Source organism: Salvelinus namaycush, chromosome 30 (assembly GCF_016432855.1).
Source record: "Salvelinus namaycush isolate Seneca chromosome 30, SaNama_1.0, whole genome shotgun sequence".
Classification (NCBI taxonomy): domain Eukaryota; kingdom Metazoa; phylum Chordata; class Actinopteri; order Salmoniformes; family Salmonidae; genus Salvelinus; species Salvelinus namaycush.
This window is the reverse complement of record NC_052336.1, coordinates 7,581,214-7,608,922: the sequence shown is the minus strand read 5'-3', so window position 1 is coordinate 7,608,922 and position 27,709 is coordinate 7,581,214. Positions and strand designations below refer to the sequence as shown.

General features: G+C 42.7%; 1 protein-coding gene and 1 long non-coding RNA gene across 6 annotated transcripts; one reads left to right on the top strand and one right to left on the bottom strand.

Annotated features, from left to right (window-relative positions):
- Window positions 1-248: 248 nt before the first annotated feature.
- LOC120024710 lies at window positions 249-15,460 on the bottom strand. Of its 3 annotated transcripts, none has more exons than XR_005472933.1 (5): window positions 15,438-15,460; window positions 4,759-5,009; window positions 4,448-4,549; window positions 4,145-4,220; window positions 249-1,039 (listed from the first exon to the last, which is right to left on the bottom strand). It is a non-coding gene; the product is annotated as an uncharacterized LOC120024710 (long non-coding RNA). The 3 variants fall into 3 exon arrangements; XR_005472931.1 differs by lacking the exon at window positions 15,438-15,460 and adding an exon at window positions 6,596-6,827; XR_005472932.1 differs by lacking the exon at window positions 15,438-15,460 and adding an exon at window positions 6,259-6,351.
- Window positions 15,461-15,761: 301 nt separating this feature from the next.
- LOC120024709 (nicotinamide riboside kinase 2-like) lies at window positions 15,762-20,016 on the top strand. 3 transcript variants are annotated; one of them, XM_038968973.1, is made up of 8 exons: window positions 15,762-16,038; window positions 16,555-16,645; window positions 16,905-16,953; window positions 17,137-17,323; window positions 18,921-18,989; window positions 19,111-19,217; window positions 19,387-19,481; window positions 19,700-20,016. In XM_038968973.1, the coding sequence occupies exons 1-7, from the start codon at window positions 16,013-16,015 to the stop codon at window positions 19,470-19,472; spliced, it is 615 nt and encodes a 204-aa protein (XP_038824901.1). In that variant the 5' UTR covers window positions 15,762-16,012; the 3' UTR covers window positions 19,473-19,481; window positions 19,700-20,016. The 3 variants fall into 3 exon arrangements, with proteins under 3 accessions (XP_038824901.1, XP_038824900.1, XP_038824902.1); XM_038968972.1 differs by having other exon boundaries at window positions 15,764-16,038; window positions 18,921-18,992; XM_038968974.1 differs by lacking the exon at window positions 16,905-16,953 and having other exon boundaries at window positions 16,021-16,038; window positions 18,921-18,992.
- Window positions 20,017-27,709: the final 7,693 nt, after the last annotated feature.

Below are 27,709 nucleotides of genomic sequence, written 5' to 3'. Positions count from 1 at the left end.
TTTTCTCCTTGTCCACATATTGACCATGTAAGGGGGTAAGTGTTATTAACGTCTACTTATCATAGTGATGGGTCATTAAACTGAGTATGTTTCCCAAATTGCACCATTTCCTTTATAGTGCACTACTTTTGGCCAGGCCCCATATGGTAGTAGTGCTCTATATAGGGAATAGGGTGCCATTTGAGTGTTCCAGGAGAGGACGATCAGATATAGCTAGTCAAATCTGACAAAGAAAGACTTCTCTAAGATGGCATAGAATTTTTTTTTATTAAGATTCTAGCTAATGAATGAGAAAAATACTACATGTATAAAAACACATTGGCTGAAATCAATACAAAAGCTTTAAAGCTTCTGAACAAGTGTGTACAAGAAACAAAATGGTCCAGTGTGCCCTACCTACACATTTCAAGTTCATTGGAAAACAGCATTCTTTACTTACTCCTGAAGGCAACTCAAAGAACATGGGATGTTTAACAGAATAAAGCGGTTAAAATGGTCTCTGTTCCCAATTTCAACATATGCCCTATATAGTGCATTAATTTTGACCAGGGCCCATGTGTCTCTGGTCAAAAGTAGCACACTATATGAGGACTAGGGTTCCATTTGGGACACAAACAGATAGACATTTCAAGTCTGTAGTTTAAAGTTTGTAGTTTATGATTTGATAATGAAGCAGATACTACTAATCATGTGCCTCATATCTCCACAGTGGCCCAGCCACCACATGAAAGGTAATTTTTCCACAAATCCGACTATAAATACAGGCAAGGCCTAAAAACACGACCACACACTCCTGAACATTTGAGTAAAACATTTGTTCACACAGGCGCACACACACACACACAATTGTGATCCGTTTTCTACTCTTACAGTGCAACAGCATGGCAGACAGACAGATAGCAGTGATTTAATATAAATGAATTATGTACACGTTCCTGGGTGGTTTCATCATTTGGTCCTTTGTCTGGTTCAGATAAGTGTCTTTACAATGTCTCCTCTTCAGATCTACAGCAGTAGTTAGCACAGGCTTCTTATCTGTCTGTGGACAAATAATACATACACACATCACATTCATGTAAAGCAGTGTATATGCAGCTGGCAAATGTACATTAATGTAAAGTTAAAACTTATTACACAAACGTTGAATGAAGCTTTCGTAGACACAAGGAGCATGTTAACACAGTACTGATAACATGTTGACATCACAGTAGCAACACGGTACTGATAATACGTTGACGTCACAGTACTGAAAACACGTAGATATCACAGTAGTAACAGTACTGAAAACACGTAGATATCACAGTAGTAACAGTACTGAAAACACGTAGATATCACAGTAGTAACAGTACTGAAAACACGTAGATATCACAGTAGTAACAGTACTGAAAACACGTAGATATCACAGTAGTAACAGTACTGATAAGTCGTAGATATCACAGTAGTAACAGTACTGAAAACACGTAGATATCACAGTAGTAACAGTACTGATAAGTCGTAGATATCACAGTAGTAACAGTACTGATAAGTCGTAGATATCACAGTAGTAACAGTACTGAAAACACGTAGATATCACAGTAGTAACAGTACTGATAAGTCGTAGATATCACAGTAGTAACAGTACTGAAAACACGTAGATATCACAGTAGTAACAGTACTGAAAACACGTAGATATCACAGTAGTAACAGTACTGATAAGTCGTAGATATCACAGTAGTAACAGTACTGAAAACACGTTGATATCACAGTAGTTTTTAAAAATGTATTTCACCTTTATTTAACCAGGTAGGCCAGTTGAGAACAAGTTCTCATTTACAACTGCGACCTGGCCAAGATAAAGCAAAGCAGTGCGACAAAAACAACAGAATTAAACATGGGATAAACAAACGTACAGTCAATAACACAATAGAAAATCTGTATACAGTGTGTGCAAATTAAGTAAGGAGGTAAGGCAATAAATAGGCCATAGTGGCGAAATAATTACAATTTAGCAATTAAGACTGGAGTGATAGATGTGCAGATGAGCATGTGCAAGTACAAATACTGGTGTGCAAAAGAGCAGAAAAAAAACAAACATGGAGATGAGGTAGGTAGTTGGTTAGATGGGCTATCAACAGATGGGCTGTGTACAGCTGCAGCGATCGGTAAGCTGCTCTGACAGCCGATGATTGAAGTTAGTGAGGGAGATATAAGTCTCCAACTTCAGTGATTTTTGCAATTTGTTCCAGTCATTGGCAGCAGAGAACTGTAAGGAAAGGCAGCCAAAGAGGGTGTTGGCTTTGGGGATGACCAGTGAAATATACCTGCTGGAGCGTGTGCTATGGGTGGATGTTGCTATGGTGACCAGTGAGCTGAGATAAGGGGGAGCTTTACCTAGCAAAGACTTATAGATGACCTGGAGCCAGTGGGTTTGGCAACGAATATGTAACAAGGACCAGCCAACGAGAGCATACAGGCCGCAGTGGTGGGTGGTATATGGGGCTTTGGTGACAAAATGGGTGGCACTGTGATAGACTGCATCCAGTTTGCTGAGTAGAGTGTTGGAGGCTATTTTGTAAATGACATCGCCGAAGTCAAGGATCGGCAGGATAGTCAGTTTTACGAGGGTATGTTTGGCAGCATGAGTGAAGGAGGCTTTGTTGCAAAATAGGAATCCGATTTTAGATTTAATTTTGGATTGGTTATGCTTAATGAGTCTGGAAGGAGAATTTACAGTCTAGCCAGACACCTAGGTATTTATAGTTGTCCACATATTCTAAGTCAGAACTATCCAGAGTAGTGATGCTAGGCAGGCGGGAGCGGGCAGCGATCGGTTGAAGAGCATGCATTTAGTTTTACTAGCGTTTAAGAGCAGTTGGAGGCCACGGAAGGAGTGTTGTACGACGTTGAAGCTCGTTTGGAGGTTTATTAACACAGTGTCCAAAGAAGGGCCAGATGTATACAGAATGGTGTCATCTGCGTAGAGGTGGATCAAAGAATCACCAGCAGCAAGAGCAACATCATTGATAAATACAGAGAAAAGAGTCAGCCTGAGAATTGAACCCTGTGGCACCCCCATAGAGACTGCCAGAGGTCCGGACAACAGGCCCTCCAATTTGACACACTGAACTCTGTCTGAGAAGTAGTTAGTGAACCAGTCATTAGAGAAACCAAGGCCGTTGAGTCTGCCGATAAGAATTTATTTATTTCACATTTATTTAACCAGGTAGGCTGGTTGAGAACAAGTTCTCATTTGCAACTGCGACCTGACAGAATACGTTGATTGACAGAGTCGAAAGCCTTGGCCAGGTCGATGAAGTCGGCTGCACAGTACTGTCTTTTATCGATGGTGGTTATAATATCGTTTAGGACCTTGAGCGTGGCTGAGGTGCACCGTGACCGCTCAGAAACCAGATTGCACAGCGAAGAAGGTACAGTGGGATTCGAAATGATCAGTGATCTGTTTGTTCACTTGGCTTTCGAAGACTTTAGAAAGGCAGGGCAGGATGGATACAGGTCTGTAACAGTTTGGGTCTAGAGGGGCTCCCCCTTTGAAGAGGGGGATGACCGCGGCCGCTTTCCAATCTATAGGAATCTCAGACGATTCGAAAGGGAGGTTGAACAGACTAGTAATAGGGGTTGCGACAATGGCGGCGGATAATTTTAGAAAGAGAGGGTCCAGATTGTCTAGCCCAGCTGATTTGTAGGGATCCAGATTTTGCAGCTCTTTCAGGACATCAGCTGTCTGGATTTGGGTGAAGGAGAAGCAAGGGGGGGGGGGGGGTCTTGGGCCAGTTACTGCGGGGGTGCAGAGCTGTTGGCCGGTAACAAAGTACTGATAACACGTTGATATCACAGTAGCAACACAGTACTGATAACACGTTGATATTACAGTAGTAACAATACTGATAACACGTTGATATCCCAGTAGCAACACAGTACTGATAACACGTTGATATCACAGTAGCAACACAGTACTGATAACACGTTGATATTACAGTAGTAACAATACTGATAACACGTTGATATCCCAGTAGCAACACGTTGATATTACAGTAGTAACAATACTGATAACACGTTGATATCCCAGTAGCAACACAGTACTGATAACACGTTGATATCATAGTATTAACACAATAGTAACACATTATAACAGAAAGTGTCTCACCTCATTATTCCTGATTGCTCTCAGACCCTCCTTGATAACCTCCTTTAGATTTCATCTGGGCTTGAACAGAGTTCACCTATACACACACACACACACACACACACACACACACACACACACACACACACACACACACACACACACACACACACACACACACACACACACACACACACACACACACACACACCGTCATAATGAACCGAAGACTTGGATAACGGTTTGTAACTGCTTGGAATCTTTACCTAGTAGATATGACATAAGGCTCTGTTTTCTGTGTGAGGGTAGGTGGTCAGTACGTACTGATGAGAGCCCAATGCCCATGTCTCCTGAGCCTACGTGTGTTGTGTGAACAAAGTTGGTTGGTTCTCCGATCATTGAACGGTCTATCCTCCGTCGCCTCTTCTGTAAAGCATTAAAGAAATCGTAGTATTACTAAAGGCAACTGTTTTATGAACAGACACTCACACAGGCTGATAAGAAGTACAGAAGATGAGAAGGCCTGGTTCTATTTCAGTGTCTAGCACCTTCACCTTTAGTGTCCACACTTCATAGACTGAAAGGTCAGGAGTAAACTAAACAGTGATTTCTTGTGTGTGTGTGTGTGTACTCACAGGCTGAGGCTGCTCTCCAATGCAGCAGCTGAAACACACCCAGAACTCAGTCATGCTGACGGCAGCTTCCTCTCTCTTCTCTTTCTTTCTTTTTCTCTCTCTTCAGCCCTCTGTCTTCCTGTTCACTTCACAGCCGATGCCACAAACAGCCGGCGGAAGCAGATTACAGACAGACATACACTCACTGCTGGTGTTTCTGTAACACACACTCTGACACACACCACTCTCCCCAGGGCCTGAGCAACACAACCCTGTGGAAACAGAATCAGAAGACAGTTGACATATCTTTGCATTAGTTATGTTAAATATCAAGTGAGATTTGGTGATGGACAGAAGATTTTGTGACCTGGCTATGTAGTCCTAGTAGTAGCATGGTATGCTAACTAGACAGTGTTGCATTGGTAGTTGTGGTAAAGATAAAAAGGACAGAGGTGGGTCTGGAAAAGAGAGAGACTAACCAAGTCATAAGAGGAAGGAACTCGAGCAACATGCGCCAAGCACCAGTAACACATTACTGTACCTGCCTACTAGAGAAACTGTATATTTCCCCTGAAATGTCATCTAGCAAAACTCCCCTTCAATATCACACTACAGAATAGTCCACTGACTAGGAGACTTAGGGGGGACTCAGTGAAAGTACAGCGATGGACGGTACAATAGCATACACCATTTCACATATATTAATTTAGCAGCAGTGGCCCCCCGCCCCATGTTACCCTTACCACCACCGCTGGGGAAAAAAACTCTGACATAGATAGATTTCATCGCAAGTTTAACTGGTCCAGATGGTCGGTTTTTAACATTCAAAACTTATATTATTCTATATTTAATAACATGCTGACACCCAGTCTTCTCAGTTGTAAAACATAGTCTAATAAATTCAACTCTATAATACTGCTACCCATAGTGGAGGATAAACCATGACTCGATAGACAGACAGACCAGCCCTTCATCTTGTGGCCCAGGAGGACAAGACAGTAGACATCTCTCATTTGTTGTCTGTAGTTTCACACGACCACTTTATAAAAATACCCAGAGCGGTGTGAGCTCAGACACCTCTGCCTCACCCTCCACAGATGGTGGTGATAGAGTTAGAATAAAATACTTTTGTTTACTCAGGGAACTAGGCTATTCATTTCACCCTGGAACAGTTGAGACAGACAATGTCATTATTCGATACCATCTGCTCTACTATAGTGTTTTTACAATCTCTACTACAAACTAGAGAAGTCTACAAATCCACTAACTATTTACATGTTTAATTAAAGACCAGGATAGGTGTTGTTGAATAGCTAAAAATACTTGTATGGTCATCAATGATCTAAGGTGTTGTTAATGACATTGAAGCCCAAACAGGTTTAGAACCATTTTTCTCAGATATTAACCAAATGATTCTGAACTGTGGGTTGTATTGATTACAAACAATTCACTAACTAGGGAGGGACCATATTTGTAGTACTGCCACTAGTTCGATAAATTCTTACAGTAGAAGGTACTTACTCTCAATAGCTATTTCATTGCCAAAGTCGTTTAATTGAAATAGGCCAAGAAGATTCAACTTATTTCAGGGTTTCTCTAGCGCAGAGCGGCCTGAAGACACAAGCAGGAAAGAGCGAGGTTGTGGTTTTCAAACTGACAGCTAAGTAAGTTAGCTAGCTAACTTCTAACTACCGGTTGCTAAATCAGTATACTGTACTCTGAAACTTGACAGAGGACCGATTTTGGAAATACATCTACACGTAGCTGTGAACTTTGAAGGTTGGAACTAATTTCAAATAAGATTTAAGTTAATTAGATAGATTTGTGGGGGTAAAAAAATAAGGTAAAGGAGACATACCTGCTGGCTAACTTCCCGAAGTTGCAGACGAAAAAATATCTTCCTGCTTTGCCTTGGCGCAATGCTTTCTGGGATATGGTGTTCAATGAAACATTATTACCTAAAAGCAGACTTATTCAAGAAAAAGCAGGCAATTCTTGCGAAACTCTCGTGCTTCTTTCTGTTGTTTTTTTTACTACTACAAACGAGCAATTTTTCCAATGTTGAGCTAATTTCTTGATACAGTTTTTGTTTTCTATCCTAATGGCGTCTTTTTGTAGGAACTAACTCTGACATGGTTCTATGGACAAAGAGTTTTTGTATTAAGGTCTGTGGTAAACATATGTTTTCTTCTATGAGATAATCATCAGCTAACGTCATATTTTGTGAATTTGGAAGCATTTGTGTAATTTGAAAAAGCACATAAATGCTTCATAATTAATAAAGGAAATGTTAACTGACTAATATTATCTCGTAGAACAGAACGTATAAGACATCCTAAGCCTATATTATCCTCAGACCTTATTTTCGCGTTTATCCCAAAAGCCTATTCTTTCCTCATTCATTTTCGCCATATGAATGGTAAATAATTCCCAGGTTTCAGGTCTACAAGCAGGTGAGCTCGCGTCTTTCTTTTTCCCAACGCAGTTAAGCCAAAACCACGCCCCGTTATTCAGAGGGGGTTCTGCTACGTTCCCATTGGCTAGCTAGCGTTGTCTCAATCACAGGCGATCAGTGCAGAGACAGTGGCCTTCCAAGGTAAGGTTGGAAAATGTAATTTAACAATTAGCTGCCTACCATAATGCAGGCCTATTATTATCATGTTTCGTAACATTTGCCCATGTATTCATTTTCAGAGTTTCAATGAGTTGTAAAAATGTCTCAGAACTCTGCTGAATTCCCTCAATTGAAGGTCAGCTAAGTTTACCTAGGCTACTTAACGTTACTAGCTCGGTATTTGAAGTTGTTATATTATCAGGTAAAAGCATATGTTTATTATTCATAATTTCTCAAATATTTGAGCTAATCATTCAGTCGAATACGCTATGCTACAGCCATTGAATCTGACGTTAATGGCTAGCTCTGTCCACTGCATTATTGTATTATATTTTTCAATCTTGAAATACAAGGGCAAATGTTATTAATTAGTGACTGAAATTTCGCGCTACGTGATATTCACTTCCGGACTTGGAGAGCGCTCAACGCGTTGTAGAACGCCTCTGATAACAGGCGTGGTTTTGGCTTAACTGAGTTGGGGGAAAAGACAAGGTGAGGTCTATTAAAGATGCATGTGTAAGTTTTTGTGCTGCCAACGAAATTCACATAGAAATGTGAGTTATAGATTTGTCATCATTGAAAGCAATTCTAACAAGCAGTAGATCTGTTCTATGTATGCCATTTCTATGCTTCCCATTCTTAAGTTTAATTTTTGCATCTTTTACTTTTGGTTTTGTACACCAGCTTCAAACAGCTGAACATACAATATATTTTTTTTTAAATTTTATTAAATTTTTTATCCCCTTTTCTCCCCAATTTTCGTGGTATCCAATCGCTAGTAATTACTATCTTGTCTCATCGCTACAACTCCCGTACGGGCTCGGGAGAGACGAAGGTCGAAAGCCATGCGTCCTCCGAAGCACAACCCAACCAAGCCGCACTGCTTCTTAACACAGCGCGCCTCCAACCCGGAAGCCAGCCGCACGCACCAATGTGTCGGAGGAAACACCGTGCACCCGCCCCCCGCGGTTAGCAGGAGTCGCTGGAGCGCGATGAGACAAGGATATCCCTACCGGCCAAACCCTCCCTAACCCGGACGACGCTAAGCCAATTGTGCGTCGCCCCACGGACCTCCCGGTCGCGGCCGGCTGCGACAGAGCCTGGGCGCGAACCCAGAGACTCTGGTGGCGCAGCTAGCGCTGCGATGCAGTGCTCTAGACCACTGCGCCACCCGGGAGGCCCGAACATACAATATTTTTGGTTATTGAAAATATATTTCACAACTGTTTAGATGGTACAATGATTCACAAACTGAAATTAGGAAAATTATTAAGAATTTTCACTACCAGGAAATGGTGAAGCGATTTCTGCATATTGTACCTTTAAAGCGGGTGACAGACAGACAGCAAGGCAAGCCTCATCAAGTCATGTCACTAGTGGTGTCTCAATATTGCCCAGCAGAGGGCAGATCTACTCACATAATTAAAAAAAGTTTGTAGCCAAGCAGAGCAAGGTGTATTGCAATCTCTCACTCACTGTACACAATGACTCCAACTGGGCATAACTTGACTCTGGAACAGTTACACCACGCATGGAGTGTTTAAGTGTATGCCATCACATATAGATATAAGCTGCTTTACTCCTATCATGTGATAGCTATACATTAAATATAGCTAGGTACATTTAGATGTGTAAACTGATGCACAGAACGAGGATTATTTCATCACACCAGATGAGATCGTACAGGGAAGAAATCCTGAAACATCTGATAAGTTTGAGGATTCTTTGCATAAGGATTACATGTTTGCATAGGGAATACATCTCCTATCTTCTTTGCCTGATATGTTTGGATTTGCAGTGAGTTGTGTAGCTACTAGAGTGATTAGGTCATTTGAATGTGCTGAGTGCTTTTGTAGCAAGGATGTGTGTGTCTCAAATGGCCCCCTATTATGTTTATAGTGTATTAGCCATTTGGGACATTATGTAACATAAACAGATAGCCATGGCAGAGTAGAGAGGAATCATCAACATTAGTATCCCAGGGGAAATAGGATGAAATGTTAAAGGACAATTCTGCCACTTTTCAACTTCATATTCATTATCTCCAGCACCATTCCAGTGTCTATATATGTGAAAATGTCACATTACTATGATCTGTGGTTAAAAAGATTAGAATAAAGCTCTTAAAAATGCTTCTTTGTGACATCACAGGGAATGATTAAAAGTAAGACAAACAGTGATTTTCAAAACCTGCAACGAGTTTATAGCCAGAGAGAACCCACTGGGCACAAACTGGTGGAATCAAGGTGGTTTCAACGTAATTTGTCAACATATTGTGATGTGGAAAATACATTCGATTTGAAAATAATTATCAACCATTGGTTTGATGGTGAAATTTCATCCACAGGATTATGTCACCATGGTAACCACATTTCAACATAGATTGTCTAAAATATGTTGAATTTGTAACTTTAAAACAACGTCAGATCTTCAACGTTATATCCACAAGCAAATAAAAAACCATAGGCTGGGTAGCACCTCCTTACTGGAGAATGTATCTATCTACAGCTACCATTTGGTCTCCCATCCAGGGTTTTAACCAAGCCCAGCACTGGTTAGTTATGATATTTGTCACTGACTATTACCAATGTGCTATCGTGAGAAGGATTGTTGAAAGCTCTCCAACTAAAAACTAAATAGATTCACTGTTGCTATTGAACCCATTCTAAAGGGTAGGTTTAACAGAGGAAATTAAATGTGACCATAATGTATCAACCATATATCATCAATGATACTATTTAGGACTATGTAGCATTAGCAAAGTCATCAACAGCTATTGTTCAATTCAACTAAAAATAGACAATTCAATAGGCCTAGGGTTTATTATTTCAAAACAAATTATATTTAGTGATATTGAATTGTGTTTGGTTGTCAACGCAACCAAACATCACCATTTGAAGAAGATGTATCTTCTGCTTAGACTAAGTCAGTGGCACAGATGTGACTATCCATCTTCAATTCCAGTTTGTTTTCAAATTAATAATTGATATGTTGGATTCATGTCTCCATCTCAACCAAAAACCAAAGTTAAAGAATAGGACTACATCAAATTAAAGTTTATATCAAGTGTATTTAAAGTTTGATTTAGTCTTATTCTTTCACTTAGATTTTTGGTTGAGATGGAGACGTGAATCCAACATATAATTAATTTGTAGACAAACTGGAATTAATGCCAGACTAAGTCAATGGCACAGATCCATCAGTAGATACATCTCTTTTAAATGTGGATACAATTCAATATTACTTTTGTAATACAGTAAAAGATTCCAGCGTTAGGGAACATCCCGTGCCCCCCGTGCGACCACATCTATTTCTATGGGAACAAGCACTGTTCATGACTCAAACTGTTCACACCCCTCGGAGAGAAAATGTTGCAGTTTTAAAGCTGATTTTCTTGCAATTCTATACATTTTGCTATGTATAATGTTTATTCGTGTGATATGAGTGACTCAAACATTACAACAAAATCTGTTGGCTGAGAAACCTAGCTGACATGGGCTAGTTGATCTGGACATTTCTGAGAAGTTATAAATAGCTCTCTAAGGTATTTATTTAACCTTTATTTAACTAGGCAAGTCAGTTAAGAACAAATTCTTATTTACAAGGGAGGATAACTGATGATGCACTACAATTTCGTATTGCACCTTGTGCATTCTACTATTACAACCTTCTAGAGTAAGTTGAAAGCTGGACTGAGTTCATTAAAAAAAGAAATGTGCCCCACAGTTTGGAACCACTGAAATAAATAGCATAAATGTAAGGCTATCTTACAATCTAACCTAACGTTCAACCTTACAGTGAGTAGCACATACATGGCCACATTTTGAGGTTACTGTAACTATACACTTCTTCTTATTCAATCAAATAAAGCATGCATGTTCAAGATAGCATGCATAGGTATTCACAGGTCTGTGGAGATCTTCACAATTGCTGTAATAATCTGTGCAGAATCTCCATCAGCGTTCTTCACTTGCACCATGTACTTTGAATGTAATCTCAACTGTAATCCAGGTCATTTGGTTCTGCTATTAGATGAAGCACAGGAGTAACACAATCTGTTGTATAAATAAACAACATATCTGACATTGTATTCTCATTTGAACTTTGCTGTGCTTTTACATGGTTAAAAGTGCAGTGATAGACATTTTGGTGACAACTAAACCAAAAATCTGACATTGTTTGGTTGTGCTTTTAGATGGTTCCAAGCATAGTGATAACACATTGGAAACTCAACTTTTGGCTCTTTTTGAGTGGGTGAATATAAATTCCAATCTCATTGATCAATGTCTCAACCAAATATTACCCAATTATCCACATTGGAATTACCTGGTGTGCTCAATGGGAGGGGGTTTTCTTGCTCCCCACATCACCGCAAATCTTATAGTGTTTGAAAATCACTGTTTTTAAATTGTTTTCAATTTTGATGATGCCATCGAGTAGAACTTGTTTACTTTATTTTCTTCTACAAAATGTAGAAATGTGCCGTTTTAACATATGTAGACACTGGTATTGTGCTGGAGATATTGAAAATTAGGTTGAAAAGTGGTGGAATTGCCCTTTTAAGAATGTAGAACGACATAAATCTGATTATTCAGCAGAGCAAGGCTTAATTTCATTGTAGACTTCTGGGACTGCAAGGTGTGTGGTGTGTGGTGTGTGTGTTTGTGTTTGTGTTTTCTGGGGCTCGGCTCAGAAGAGGAACACAAAGACCTGATAGGTCTGTCTAGGAGGGAGGCATTGGGGGGAAACAGAGAGAGGGACAAGCTGTACTGTCATCACTCCCTCACTCGTCGGGCTCCACAACTATATAACAAATTCATGTTACAACTATCACACTGGTAACAATGAATATGGATGGCAGTCAGCTGAATCAGCTCCACATGTCTCTATATAGCAGCATGGCCATGGCATCTGTCCCGCTGCCAGATGTCTACAGTACGTACCAAATGGCACCCTATTCCCTATATAGTGCACTACTTTTGACCAGAGCATTATGGTCCCTGGTCAAAAGTAGTGCACTATATAGAGGGAATGTGGTACCATTTGGATCCCTGGCGTAAACATTGACCATGTGCTGCTGCTGGTTGTTTTGCTGCTGCTTGACCACAGGGTTGTTGGCTGGCCCAGTTTTTGTAGAAAAACACAGTGGGTCAGTGAACTAACTATATCACATGCTACATTCATTCTTGTTAGCATCTGAGGCACTTGTTTATCCGTGAACAAAGAATTGGGAATGTAATATGGATATCAGTAAATCATTATCTTAGAGAGTCTTTATAACACTGTGGAAACAATCCCATATTTTGTGGAAATATGGAACACAGCTCCGTACTACTAGTCAAACATAGAGAACTGATACTATGTACACACATTTGGGGTGTCATTAGCGTGGGATGTGGTAGAATACATTAATACATACATTACATTGGATGAATAAATACTATTCCGAGCTGCAGCTGCATACTACTAGTCAAACATAGAGAATTGATACTACAGTACTATATACTCATTTTTGGTGTGGGATTAGAGTGGGGGGTCCGTGGATGGCTTTTGATCACTTCTTTGGATTCGCCATGTCTTACTCATAGTTGGAAAAAAGTTTGGTCCAAATCGGATGTTAAGTAATATAATTATTTAATATTATATAAATCCTATAAATTAAAATGGCCAATTTGGGTGCAATCAATTATCTTAATTTCTCAAAGATCAAATTATATTTCAACAAAATAATGTTGCAGGAATGCTAATCTTACCTGTTTCTAACAACAAACTATTTTTGGAAACAATCTGAGATGGTGGGTGTCGGAGTCCTATTTTTTGAGAGGAATGCATTCAGTTTCACAAATACATGAAAGTGTTGGGAAAGGAAAGGCTGAATGTTTGAGGAGCTAACCCTAAAGACCAAGGCACTCTAACCAGAATTGTTAATTGGTATATTCTGTTTTGTCACAGAATAGAAATGGAAAAGAGTGGCTATAAATGTTTACACATCCTATCTTAGTATTTTAGTTGTTAATAGCTTGCTTTTGATGGTCAATGTCAACTTTAACAAGGAAAATGTGTTTTTAAATAAAGTATGTCTCTCAATTGATATATAAGACAATTAAGTCCCTGTAGCCATGAATGGCCACAGCCGCCTCACAACACAAGTCAGAACCGGATTTTATTCATTTTGCATCCCAAATGGTACCCTATCTCTTATATAGTGCACTTCTTTTGACCAGAGCTCTTCGGGCCCTGATCAAAAGTAGTTCACTATGTAGGGAATAGGGTGCCATTTGGGAAGCAAACATACTGTTGGCAGCCAACTACTCATAGCTGAGGTTCTGAGGGGGCAGAAAACCATCTGTAGGAGATATTTTGGTTTCAAACCTCAGAAAACTGTGTCACATTGCGGAAAGGGTGGATACTAGTAAACAAAGCGACGAGGTCAGCAGGAGAAAGTGAAGAGAGCAAAGTTACGGTTCTAAGACCGTAAGTACAGTACCAGTCAACAGTTTGCATAGGTATTCACTTACTCATTCAAGGGTTTTTCTGTATTTTTACTATTTTCTACATTGTAGAATAACAGTGAAGACATAAAAACTATGAAATAACACATATGGAATCATGTAGTAACCAAAGAAATGTTAAATATATCAAAATATATTTTATATTTGAGATTCTTCAAAGTATCCACCCTATGCCTTGAGGACATCCTTTGCACACTCTTGGCATTCTCTCAACCAGCTTCATGAGGTAGTCACCTGAAATGCATTTCAATTAACAGGTGTGCCTTGTTAAATTGGAATTTCTTTCTTTAAATGCATTTGAGCCAATCAGTTGTGTTGTGACAAGATGGGGGTGGTATACAGAAGATAGCCCTATTTGGTAAAAGACTGAGTCCATATTATGGCAAGAACAACTCAAATAAGCAAAGAGAAACGACAGTCCATATTTGCTTTAAGACATGAAGGTCAGTCAATAGGGAACATTTCAAGAACTTGCAGTTGCAAAAACCATCAAGCGCTATGATGAAACTGGCTCTTATGAGGACCGCCACAGGAAAGGAAGACCCAGAGTTACCTCAGCATCAGAGGATAAGTTCATTAGAGTTACCAGCCTCAGAAATTGCAGCCCAAATAAATGTTTCACAGAGTTCAAGTAACACACATCTCAACATCAACTGTTCAGAGGAGACTGCGTGAATCAGGCCTTCATGGTCGAATTTCTGCAAAGAAACCACTACTAAAGGACACCAATAAGAAGAAGAGACTTGCTTCGGCCAAAAAACATGAGCAATGGACATTAGACCGGTGGAAATCTGTCCTTTTGGTATGATGAGTCCAAATGTGAAATTTTGGTTCCAACCGCCGTGTCTTTGTGAGAAGCAGAGTAGGTGAACAGATTATCTCCGCATGTGTGGTTCCCACCGTGAAGCATGGAGGTGGAGGTGTGGTGGTGCCTGAATTCAAGGCACACTTAACCAGCATGGCTTCCACAGCATTCTGCAGCAATATGCCATCCCATCTGGTTTGCCCTTAGTCCCACTATCATTTATCTTTCAACAGGACAATGACCCAACACACATCCCTGCTGTGTAAGGGCTATTTGACCAAGAAGGAGAGTTATGGAGTGCTGCAGCAGATGACCTGGCCTCCACATCACCTGATCTCAACCCAATTGAGATGGTCTGGGATGAGTTGGACCTCAGAGTGAAGGAAAAGCAACCAACAAGTGCTCAGCATATGTGGGAACTCCATCAAGACTGTTGGAAAAGCATTCCAGGTGAAGCTGGTTGAGAGAATGCCAAGTGTGCAAAGCTGTCATCAAGGCAAAGGGTGGCTACTTTGAAGAATCTCAAATATAAAATATATTTTGATTTGCTTAACACTTTTTTTTGGTTACTACGTGATTCCATATGTGTTAGTTCACAGTTTTGATGTCTTCACTATTATTCTACAATATAGAAAAGTCTAGTTAAAGAAAACCCCTTCAATGAGTAGGTGTGTCCAGACTTTTGACTGGTACTGTATAGAATATATGCAGCTCGTACATTGCATAACAGTCTCTCAGGAAATATACACTGTGTACAATGAACACCTACCTTTATGTCACTCCTCAGTACAGAATGTCTATAAAACCAACTTATATCAGCAGAACAATTTATCAGATAAAGCTAATGACAAATACATAGCAAACCAATACAGACGATGGGGCAATTGGGAGGTGACAAAGAACGAGCAAGTGTTTTATTTTTTTCCTTTTTCAGACAACAACAAAATCTCAATTTTTTGCAATAAAGTATTATTTTAATTGGCTCTAGAAAAAAAGGTGGGCGAGGAAAGAGGGGGGGGGAAGATTTCAACGCTTCCTGATTGGCTGTGTTTTTTTGTTTCTGCTGGGACTGAAGTGTTTATATAGCCAATCACCGTTGAACTGGCAGTAAGCGTAGTAGTGAGCCTAGCAGTTCATTTCTCTCTTGGTGGAAGCACACAGCGAAGTGACATCGTCCAACCTTTCACCATATTCTGAAACATGGAAGAATCAAGTAGTTGACGTTTACTGAACCTTCTCTTTTGAAGCTTTCTTCCGTCTGATCACCGAGTTCCCAGAGAGCTGACCGGTCCTGTTTTTTTTGACGTTTTTTGCAAGTTTCCTGAACTTTCACTGTCTGACAAGATGAAGTACATTATCGGCATCGGCGGGTGAGTGTCTTGAAATACCGGTAATATAGCCTACTAGGCCGCAGCACGTGGGGCTGGGCGCGTTCCATAGGAATACCGCTTGTCCGTTATCTTTCTGTCATCGTGGCGACTTTACAGCCCTTCCCTTTTCAACAGTATATTTCCATTGTCTAATAAATACCCAAAATGTGGTTCTGACAGCCTCATCGCCCCGGGAGCGAATACCAATATATTTATAACCCCTTCTGTCTGTGGCGAAGAGGTTAGTTTCCGGTTGTGACAATATAATACGTGTGCAGCCGTCATTAAAACGTTGGTGAAACATTGTAACGAAATTCACTACAATAATGTTGCCAGCGTCGGGCGATTTAACATTACAATGTTACCTGCGGCGCTAAAAGAATACAAACGTGTGTAAATCGTTATCTGTCCCTCTGCGTACTAGTTGCCATTCATATGTAATGCCAGCGACGTTGTACAATACAGCGCCCTCCCTTGTGGTGTTTTTACCATATGTGATTGTGTATGTCTTTACAGCGTCACCAACGGGGGAAAGACCACCCTCACCAACAAACTGATCAAGAACCTTCCCAACTGTTGTGTGGTTCATCAGGATGACTTTTTCAAGGTGAGTCTCTTATGAGTGTATTACTATAGCTATTACTGTTGTTGTTATGCTAGTGATAGAGTAAACGCACATTGCACATGGGCTAGATTCGTCAGAGCTTTGAATCTATATGGATGTCATTGCTTGGATAGAAGAACTAGTATTTCCTTCAGTGTGTGTTGGGAGAGAGGCGTGCGGGAGGGTTGGCAGACCCTGAGAGGTGTTCATATGGCAGAATGTTAGAATGTACCTGGGTACATCTCATTCATGTATGTTTCAGCCACAAGATCAGATTGAAGTTGGTGAAGATGGCTTTAAGCAGTATGATGGTAAGACGGGTTCTTTCTGGAAGGGTTGGGGGGGGGGGGGGGGGTGAGTCTGTGTGTGGGTGTGTAACACTACTACTTAATACAATCATCATGCTTCTTAACCTAGAAGGTGGATTTTAGCTGTACATCTCTCCATTTCTCACTCGCTCTCTCCTTTTATATGCCTTTCCATCATCCCTCCAGTCATCACTGCCCTCGACATGGACGCCATGATGAGTACCATCTACGCCTGGCTTGACGACCCGGTGAAGTTTGAAAGGTCGCACGGCGTCAACAACACCTTGGATACCGAGATTCTCCCGGAGTCTGACCACAGGGATGAGGGAACTCACATCCTCATCGTGGAAGGATTCCTGCTTTACACCTACGGGTGAGGACTCTTGTCTCTCTCTCCTTCTTCCTCTCGTCCTGCTCCTCAACTCTGGGTGAGGAGGACAGCATGTGTTTCTGTGTGTCTCTCCTTCTTCCTCTCGTCCTGCTCCTCAACTCTGGGTGAGGAGGACAGCATGTGTTTCTGTGTCTCTCTCCTTCTTCCTCTCGTCCTGCTCCTCAACTCTGGGTGAGGAGGACAGCATGTGTTTCTGTGTCTCTCTCCTTCTTCCTCTCGTCCTGCTCCTCAACTCTGGGTGAGGAGGACAGAATGTGTTTCTGTGTCTCTCTCCTTCTTCCTCTCGTCCTGCTCCTCAACTCTGGGTGAGGAGGACAGAATGTGTTTCTGTGTCTCTCTCCTTCTTCCTCTCGTCCTGCTCCTCAACTCTGGGTGAGGAGGACAGCATGTGTTTCTGTGTCTCTCCTTCTTCCTCTCGTCCTGCTCCTCAACTCTGGGTGAGGAGGACAGAATGTGTTTCTGTGTCTCTCTCCTTCTTCCTCTCGTCCTGCTCCTCAACTCTGGGTGAGGAGGACAGCATGTGTTTCTGTGTCTCTCCTTCTTCCTCTCGTCCTGCTCCTCAACTCTGGGTGAGGAGGACAGAATGTGTTTCTGTGTCTCTCTCCTTCTTCCTCTCGTCCTGCTCCTCAACTCTGGGTGAGGAGGACAGCATGTGTTTCTGTGTCTCTCCTTCTTCCTCTCGTCCTGCTCCTCAACTCTGGGTGAGGAGGACAGCATGTGTTTCTGTCTCTCTCTCCTTCTTCCTCTCGTCCTGCTCCTCAACTCTGGGTGAGGAGGACAGAATGTGTTTCTGTGTCTCTCTCCTTCTTCCTCTCGTCCTGCTCCTCAACTCTGGGTGAGGAGGACAGCATGTGTTTCTGTGTCTCTCCTTCTTCCTCTCGTCCTGCTCCTCAACTCTGGGTGAGGAGGACAGAATGTGTTTCTGTGTCTCTCTCCTTCTTCCTCTCGTCCTGCTCCTCAACTCTGGGTGAGGAGGACAGCATGTGTTTCTGTGTCTCTCCTTCTTCCTCTCGTCCTGCTCCTCAACTCTGGGTGAGGAGGACAGAATGTGTTTCTGTGTCTCTCTCCTTCTTCCTCTCGTCCTGCTCCTCAACTCTGGGTGAGGAGGACAGCATGTGTTTCTGTGTCTCTCCTTCTTCCTCTCGTCCTGCTCCTCAACTCTGGGTGAGGAGGACAGCATGTGTTTCTGTCTCTCTCTCCTTCTTCCTCTCGTCCTGCTCCTCAACTCTGGGTGAGGAGGACAGAATGTGTTTCTGTGTCTCTCTCAGTAGAACATCAGTAGTTCTAGATCTGGTTCATTTAGCAGCTTTGTAGTTATATGTAAAGTATAATATTATAGTAGTAGTAACACCAGTACACTTGGTCAATACTTTGACTATTTCTTCCTGTTTAACTAAGTAACAAGCATGTAAAATGAAAATGAAATGCTTTCACACCTATGAGTGAAAAGCCTGTCTGGAGTGTCTGTTCTCTCCCTAAAACTCTGGATGAGGGGCCGGTACATTCCACACAGGAGTGAGACATACTTTCATATATTTTTCGAAATCTAATATTTCCAATTCTGTTTGTGTTCCTGCAGACCTTTGATCGACGTGCTGAACCAACGCTATTTTATTTCCATTCCATACGAAGTATGCAGAAAGAGGAGGTGGTAAGTTAAACACTGAAACTCAAACACGGATATATCTACCTGAACATCCAGCTTTTGCTGCTTTACTGTTGTGAAGTAACCTTTCAGCTAATCCCAGGTGTGTGTGTCCTGTGTGCAGCTCAAGAAACTACAAGGTACCAGATCCCCCGGGTCTGTTTGATGGTCACGTCTGGCCCATGTACACCAAACACAAGATCATCATGGAAACATCAGGAGTTGATGTTGGTAAGTGTTTGGTTTGTGTATGTGCACAGTATATCCGGGCTCCCATTAAATCATGTGTTTGTGATAAATGTCTAATGCTTCTGTGGGTGTGTGTGTACAAGGCATATCGGTTCTCCTACTTGTGTAATATCTGTTTTCATGTTAATAATTATTTGTGTGGTGTTTACAGTGCAGCTAGATGGAACTAAGTCAAAGGAACAGCTGTACAACGCTGTCTACGAAGACGTCCTGAACAACATCCAGAAGTGTCTGTAAGCAACAAAGGTATGTTTCCTTCCTGTCCCACACTCATTATTGTCCCCCTCATGTCAGCCTCAACCTTGAAAACATCACTACCTGTAAATACTAACAAATAGTTATGTAAATAAACGTATCATTGTGTGAGAGAATTTTCTTGTGTAAAACAACTAATAGTTGTGCGTCTAAATATACTAGGTGTATGTGTTGTATAAATCACAACTAATAGGTTTGTGTTCTTCCAGGTCAGTCTATCGGCTAAGAGAAGGCTATATCTGCCTGCGAGAGGAGAAGGAGAGGTGTGCCTTGCCTTAAACATTTCTACGTCTTTCTGGCCTGCAGCTAGCACCACACTTTCTACCACCTGCTGCTGTCACCGTGGCATTACTCTTTTCTAGTGTAAATTATTCCCTGGCATTATATGCAGGCATGGTTTTATATCCTCCATATTTATTGCTTTGTTACGAGCCACCAGGCAGTCGGTCACAGAGATGACAATAGAACAGTTGAGGGTTGCAGCTCAAAGCACAACACCAATAAACAATCCTCCTGCTAAAACACTCTACTCTCTGTTGTCTTCTATAACTGTTGGTTTCTACTGTATTATTCAACCTGTTGGCATGAAGTGCATCCCTATACCGTTGAAATGGACCAGGATATGAAGGTTTCATCCAGTTCTACTGGACATAATGGAGTTTAATCCCATGACTCTATCGCTCCACCTAGACATCTGTTGACTTTGTTTACTGTGGTATGACTTGTAGTTGTGCTTCCACCCTTCCATTGGCAGTGTGTTTACATCTGTGTCAGACACATCCCCAGCCAGCCAGGGCAGAGCTAACTGCTCCTTGTGGTGTTCCCTTTTCAACAATGTCTTTTCTTAAACGCTGCAACCTGAGGCGGGACACCACTAAACACAGGTCCCCGCAGCAACGCTCGCTATCTAGCCCCCCGGCAACAGTTGGCGCGGGTGATAGCAGGGTGTGATCACGAGACTACCCTGTGACCTTGACAACCAGTAAGATCTGCTTCACTGGAAAATCCACCCTCAAAGTTCATGACACATTGCTGCTTTTTTTCTCTGAATTTAGCCACACTGTACAGTATGCTTATTTCTACAGAATTTTGACTTCATAGATAGTAGATTCTAGAACTTCCATGTAACAAACTGAACTCCAGGTAAAGACTGCTACACCACCAGATCATGCCCTGTTGCTATTGGCTAGTCAGGCTGGGTTTGTTTGTTGACATTGCTGTCTCATTGGCAACAAGTAGCTCATTACATTTAGTACATTCTAGACTAAAACATTGTGCTGTCCCAGGATAGCCTATATGTCAAGGTTGTTTTGTTACTCAAGGAACTTCAACTCTTGGATGACAGTTACAACCAACCAAAACTATGGAAGAGTTGTTTTGTTCAACAGATAATGACATAGTAAAATTTTAGATTTTGGCTAGATTTCCATGTGCAACTGTTCAGTGAAGACTACATTGTGTGTTTTTGGATCGAGCCCCAGACCATTAGTCCACTGGCATGTTGTGTACAGCAGATTTAGGCCACACAGCCTGACACCATGATACTCTCGGTCTCTGCTTACTGGATTAAGTCTGGTGGTGGAGAAGCCTGATATTCAAGGCTACATGTACAACGACATGCGATAGAAATGCCACACCTTCAGTCTAGTCAGTTTAGGGAGAAACGGTAGGCTGGAATCCACACTGAATTACTCTGCTTCACTAATGAAACGGGGCAGCTCAGTGTATTCCACCAGGCTATGGAAAGAGAGCAAACTGACCTACGACTGGGAGAGGTCAAATAACTGTTTGTCGAAACCAATCTGCATCCCGAATGGCAGACTATTCCCTATATAGTGCATTACTTTTGACCAGAGCCATATGGCCCTTTCAAAACACATTTCAAGGAAACGATGAATAAGACAAATAGGCCTATAAACTGAAATCTTTTAATCTGTTAAATCAAATATTTTAGACGGTCTGCTATTTGATAAATGAAAAGATTGATATTTGATAAATGAAAAGAACTTGAAATTGATGAGAACTAGTGTTAGTAATGCCATAACGATTTCCCCATAGGACTCCTATGATAGGGGTATAGTAGAGGTGCTACATTAAATTATTCAAATGATGCAGTAGAAGTTGCTTACTGTACACATACTTTATATAAGGGGCATATATGTCTTAAATATGTCCTTCATATGCACTCAATGTAAAGCATGTTTTCCCTGTAATGGGAATAAGATGTCAGAAGTATAAGTAATGTTGCAGCGGAAGGAAAAGGCCCTCGCCACCAACCCACATCAGAACCCTGAACCAGACAGAACGTCTTGGGCCATGGGGCGTGAGTCAGCATGCAGGGCGGATCGCTAGGCGAGTTGAGGGGAATTTTCCAGGGAAGTTTTTTTCTCTCTGGTTGTAGAGGCGTGTTATGTAACACGTGCTGAGAAAATAGGACACAGCCCAATATGAGGACAAGCATTGGCCTCTTGCCCACTTTTCAAATGAATAGAGTTCAGCTGTTTGTCTCTCCCATTGAATGTGTCCATACATTATGAGCATGCTTTGTCTCTATACGCACTTTGAGGAAGTAAGGAAATGACATGTACCGTACACACACATACAAACACATAGTCCTGTGCACACACTGTATATGCTCCACACACAAGGTGACACAGCGCAGTGACAAGATCCACACACACATGGCCTCCTTTGACACATTTGAACTTGCTATGTGTGAGTGTATGTTGGATGTGTCACCAGAGTCACCCTGAGCTCATCCAACAACACACCACAATAACATAACCCCTCATACACTCCCCCACGACACCACAATACAATAACCCAGGTGGGCACACACACATACCCACACACACAATCATAACTCTGTCTCTGTTCCAGGTGCATTCTGCCACATTTACACCATTGTATCAATTATGCCATTACATTCACCTCAAACTGAATTTAATTAAAGTTGCAACCTCTGAAAACAAAACTTGGTCATATCAGGAGAAAGTGGTTATTATATAATAATTAAACATGCTTTAGTTTCTTTGAAATTAATCTCTAACCAATCATCAATTGTTTTGAACTATTTGAAATACCAGAAAGCACATCATTTCTCAGTAAATACCAGGAAGTTACCAGCTGAAACGGTGAACTAAGGTAAGGACAGTGTAACCTAACAGTCACTGTGTCTCCTGGTGACCAGACAGAGCGTGTCTGGACAGGCAATGCCTGTCTGATGACATTCAGACAAACAGCTTCAGTGTGTGTTTGTGTGTAAAGTAATGGATGACAGAGAGCGTGGGACCACTAGGACAGAGAGAGAAACATACTGTCCTGCAGCTGCTGTGAGGGAGCCACTAGCACATGGAAACATCCTCACTTTGTCAGTCTTGGTTTTCTCTCATTGCAATGTAAAGCTGTGGAAGTAGCCTACATGTGCATTGTACTGTATGTGTGTGTGTGCGTATGCGCATGTGTGTGTGTGTGAGCAGTGTAGCGGTAAGCAATCTATCTTGTTGCAATCCTAACCACTCCAGGAATTTCCTAGTGGCTATTTTAGCAGCTCACCGGAGCCACATGATTACGCTTTACAAACCGACCCGGCAGGGGAGAGAATGAACATGGCTACCAGCAAACCGACCCGGCAGGGGAGAGAATGAACATGGCTACCAGCAAACCGACCCGGCAGGGGAGAGAATGAACATGGCTACCAGCAAACCGACCCGGCAGGGGAGAGAATGAACATGGCTACCAGCAAACCGACCCGGCAGGGGAGAGAATGAACATGGCTACCAGCAAACCGACCCGGCAGGGGAGAGAATGAACATGGCTACCAGCAAACCGACCCGGCAGGGGAGAGAATGAACATGGCTACCAGCAAACCGACCCGGCAGGGGAGAGAATGAACATGGCTACCAGCAAACCGACCCGGCAGGGGAGAGAATGAACATGGCTACCAGCAAACCGACCCGGCAGGGGAGAGAATGAACATGCTACCAGCAAGCTGGATCAAGTGGATCCTGTGTCATTATAAGATCTCACAAGATCAAATGGGGAACGTGTGAATCTGTGATTTAATGATTGAGATAAATGATAAATGAATAAAAGTAATGTTTATCATTTATGATGCAATATCCAGTATGTGTATTAAATGGTGTTACAGTAAAGGTCTTGAAGAAGACGTTACAGAATGTCATAATAACTGAAAAGGCCATATCAACTGTTGGCACAGTTGTAATTTAGCAGCACGTCTACCCGTATCCTGCACACTGAAATGAATGTATCTGTCAACGCCAAGCCTTTCCACCGCAATCTACACTGCTGGGCTCAGTAAAACACACTTCAGATAACACCGTACTTTAAATCCCTAACGCATACATTCACACACACAACCCACCACACGTACCCACACACTCACATTCGTACCCACACACTCACACAACCCACCACACGTACCCACACACTCGCACAACCCACCACATGTACCCACACACTCACACAACCCGCCACACGTACCAACACACTCACATTCGTACCCACACACTCACACAACCCACCACACGTACCCACACACTCGCACAACCCACCACACGTACCCACACACTCACACAACCCGCCACACGTACCCACACACTCACATTCGTACCCACACACTCACACAACCCACCACACGTACCCACACACTCGCACAACCCACCACATGTACCCACACACTCACACAACCCGCCACACGTACCCACACACTCACATTCGTACCCATACACTCACACAACCCACCACACGTACCCACACACTCACATTCGTACCCATACACTCACACAACCCACCACACGTACCCACACACTCACATTCGTACCCATACACTCACACAACCCACCACACGTACCCACACACTCACATTCGTACCCATACACTCACACAACCCACCACTCATACAGTATCCGGTACACTCCCACAACCCCCTACTCGTACCCCAGCATGACGTAACTTTAAAACGAGGTGGAAACGTTCTAGGTCAAAGAGAAGACATCACAGATAAAGAGGCCGTTCCTGTTACCGCACAATCTTCTGGAGATACATTAGAATAAGGCTCTCTGTGTATATGAGATAGAATACACTGCGTGAGAGCGTCAGATAAGCAGTTATGGAAGAAGTGGTGCTCCTCTTTGGAAAAAAATGTCTATAATTACAGCGCTGAGGGGCTGGCTGCCACAGAATGCCCCCGGACTACAAACTGCTCTGCACCTCTCTCTCATTCCCTTAGTCTCTTTCTTTTTCTCTCTCTGCCACTCTGTCTCCTTACCTCTACAATCATAGAAAATAAGGTGCTATCTAGAACCTTAAACGGTTCTTCGGCTGTCCCCATAGTAGAACCCTTTGAAGAACCCTTTTTGGCTCCAGGTAGAACCATTTTGGGTTCCATGTAAAACCTTTTCCACAGAGGGTTCTACATGGAACCCAAAAGAGTTCTATGTGGAACAAAAAAGGGTTCTACTTGGAACCAAAAATCGTAGTGCAAAGAGTATACCTTGCCCCCCCCCCCCCCCCCGTTGTCTAGTCCACTCTATACAGATCAACCATAACCCCTGGGCTGGCTGTGGAGACCTGGAGTTATCTCAACCACACTGACCACTAACGGCCCAAGAGGTAGACATAGTGGATGTCACTCTCTCTCCTGTCTTTCCTTCACCACCTCTCCACTTTCTCTGTCTCTGCTCTCTATGTCTCTCTCTGTTTCTACCTCCCACACTCTCTCTCCTCTACCTCCCCTCTCTCTTCACTCCCTCCCACTCTCCCCTGTCTGTTCTGAGGTAAGCAGCAGGATAAGCAGTAGTCAGTCTGTGGTCATCTCAGAAAGAGAATAAACAAGAATATAAATTCTAGTGGAGACTGGTGGCTAACTCTGCTCTACTGTTAAAGATTTGTTTTAGACCGGAGAGTATCTACCCATATATTCACGTGCATGCATATCATATACTTATATGTATACACACACACACACACACACACACACACACACACACACACACACACACACACACACACACACACACACACACACACTAGAAAGACGTCTGTCTGAAAAAATAAACTCTCTGATTCTCCCACAGTACACAGTCAACATTCTCCCTCTCTCTCTCCTTCTCTCTTTTTCTCCCTCTCTCTCTCCTTCTCTGTTACCCAACGTAGGGCAATAACAAGGGCAGGACACATTGGTTTAATCAAATCATCCTTTCCCTCCACCACAGTAACCCATCTCTTCAATGCGTCTCTCTCTCTGTGCGTAGGGCACATTGCATATTTACCAGCAGCCGATCCCATCCCACTGAAACCAGGGTGATTTATAAAATCTGCTGTTTCTAATGGGCTTTTTACTGAAGCCTTGTTTTGAGGACTCATAGAAGTTATTTTTGTGGGAAACAAAAAAAAGAGCTTAAAATGAAGGCCGATACAGCATGAGGGCTAGAGAGAATTAACGCAGTACTAACTAATCCAGCTAACCAAACACTAACTGCAACCACAGGCCAAGTCGAGGGTAAACCAGCACTTGGCTAGCCAACCCAGGGCTGATCTAGTAAAGGGTTAACCCAGAGTCTGGGTTGGTGGTAAAAGTCTATACCTCCTGGGGTTCACCATAGTCTGTGTTTGTGTATTGCTATTGAGATGTGAAACATACCAGAGCAGTAATTACACAGACAGGGACAACAACAACAAGATTGTTTATCACTGAGAAGAGAAGGCCTTTAGCCGAGAGAAGACAACAACTATGTAGGGAATAGGTTGCCATTTTGAGATGCAGACAACCCTTCACCTCTATAACAACACATCTCATTCACTTTTCAATGAGGAAAATTAGAATTACAGTTTCAGTTTACTTCCTAAATTGACTCAAATTAAATGGAATCTGACTTCTCCTCTTACAGTGAAGAGATATATAGTATACTGTATGAGCTTTCTAAGGGCACATTGACTGAAACATCTTTTTAACATTTGAAAAACATATTCCTCTCCATCTGTTGGGTCAGCCTGGGCAACTCAACTACCCACATTCCCCTTGTGCCCGTCTGGCCTGGTCATGGTTATATAAGACCATGCAGGCATTGGATGGGAGGAAAACTAGCCTCACTGTGGGGCTGCATCTCAAATCTCCCTATTCCCTAAATAGTGCATTACTTTTAACCAGGGCCCATGGAGTAGTGCCCAAAGACCCTGGCCGTGACCCCACTCATCCAGGGTGTCTCCGAGGGTGATGGGATATACAAAAACACTTTTATAATTCACACATGCATTTAATACACACGAGTACATGTGTGAAATAGGACAAAAATAAACACCCACCAAAGAAGAAATAGGGTGCCATTTGGGATGCAGACTGACTCTGTCCTGCCCTGTTCTGGTCTCTGGTCAAAACACCAGCAGAACCAGACATGTTTTCCAGATCCACCACACCACTATACCCACTATCCCAGGCATTGTCTCATCTCTGCCCTGGTCAAAACACACCAGCCTGGGAGGAGAGCTAGCCTCCCTCTCTCAGCCCTGCTCTGCCCTGGTCAAAACACACCAGCCTGGGAGGAGAGCTAGCCTCCCTCTCTCAGCCCTGCTCTGCCCTGGTCAAAACACACCAGCCTGGGAGGAGAGCTAGCCTCCCTCTCTCAGCCCTGCTCTGCCCTGGTCAAAACACACCAGCCTGGGAGGAGAGCTAGCCTCCCTCTCTCAGCCCTGCTCTGCCCTGGTCAAACACACCAGCCTGGGAGGAAAGCTAGCCTCCCTCTCTCAGCCCTGCTCTGCTCTGGTGAAGACACACAAGCCTGGGATGGAAGGAAAACTCTCCTCACTCCGCTCTGGTCAAAACACAAGGAGAAAAGTTTTCCAGCTGCCTCTGGTAGCCATATCCTGTTTAGGTGGTCCGTCCAGTGTGGGGTGGGGTGGGGTCGGGTGGTGTGTGATGTGAGGCCCAGTGCTGAGTCGGACCGAGACGCAGCTTCCTACTCCTCACCATCCTGAATCACGGTTTACTCAGACACACACACACACACAGATGGATACAGTACACCACAATCCACAGCTGTGTGTCTGTGGAGACGGTTGCAGCTGTGGCTACAGAGGAGAGGTTTGTTTTTCCTCCCGACGGACAAAATTCTAAATACAGAGACAAGAACCATGGCAGGAGAGGATGAGATGAGGGGGACAGGAGGGAAGGAGGAAAGAAGGGAAGGAGGAGAGGTGAT

Excerpts from the sequence above, each read along its gene's own strand:
- LOC120024709 (XM_038968972.1), top strand. The coding sequence starts at position 16,013 with ATGAAGTACATTATCGGCATCGGCGG. Across the intron at positions 16,039-16,554 it reads TACATTATCGGCATCGGCGG|CGTCACCAACGGGGGAAAGA; the intron begins GTGAGTGTCTTG and ends ATGTCTTTACAG. Across the intron at positions 18,993-19,110 it reads GTATGCAGAAAGAGGAGGTG|CTCAAGAAACTACAAGGTAC; the intron begins GTAAGTTAAACA and ends TCCTGTGTGCAG.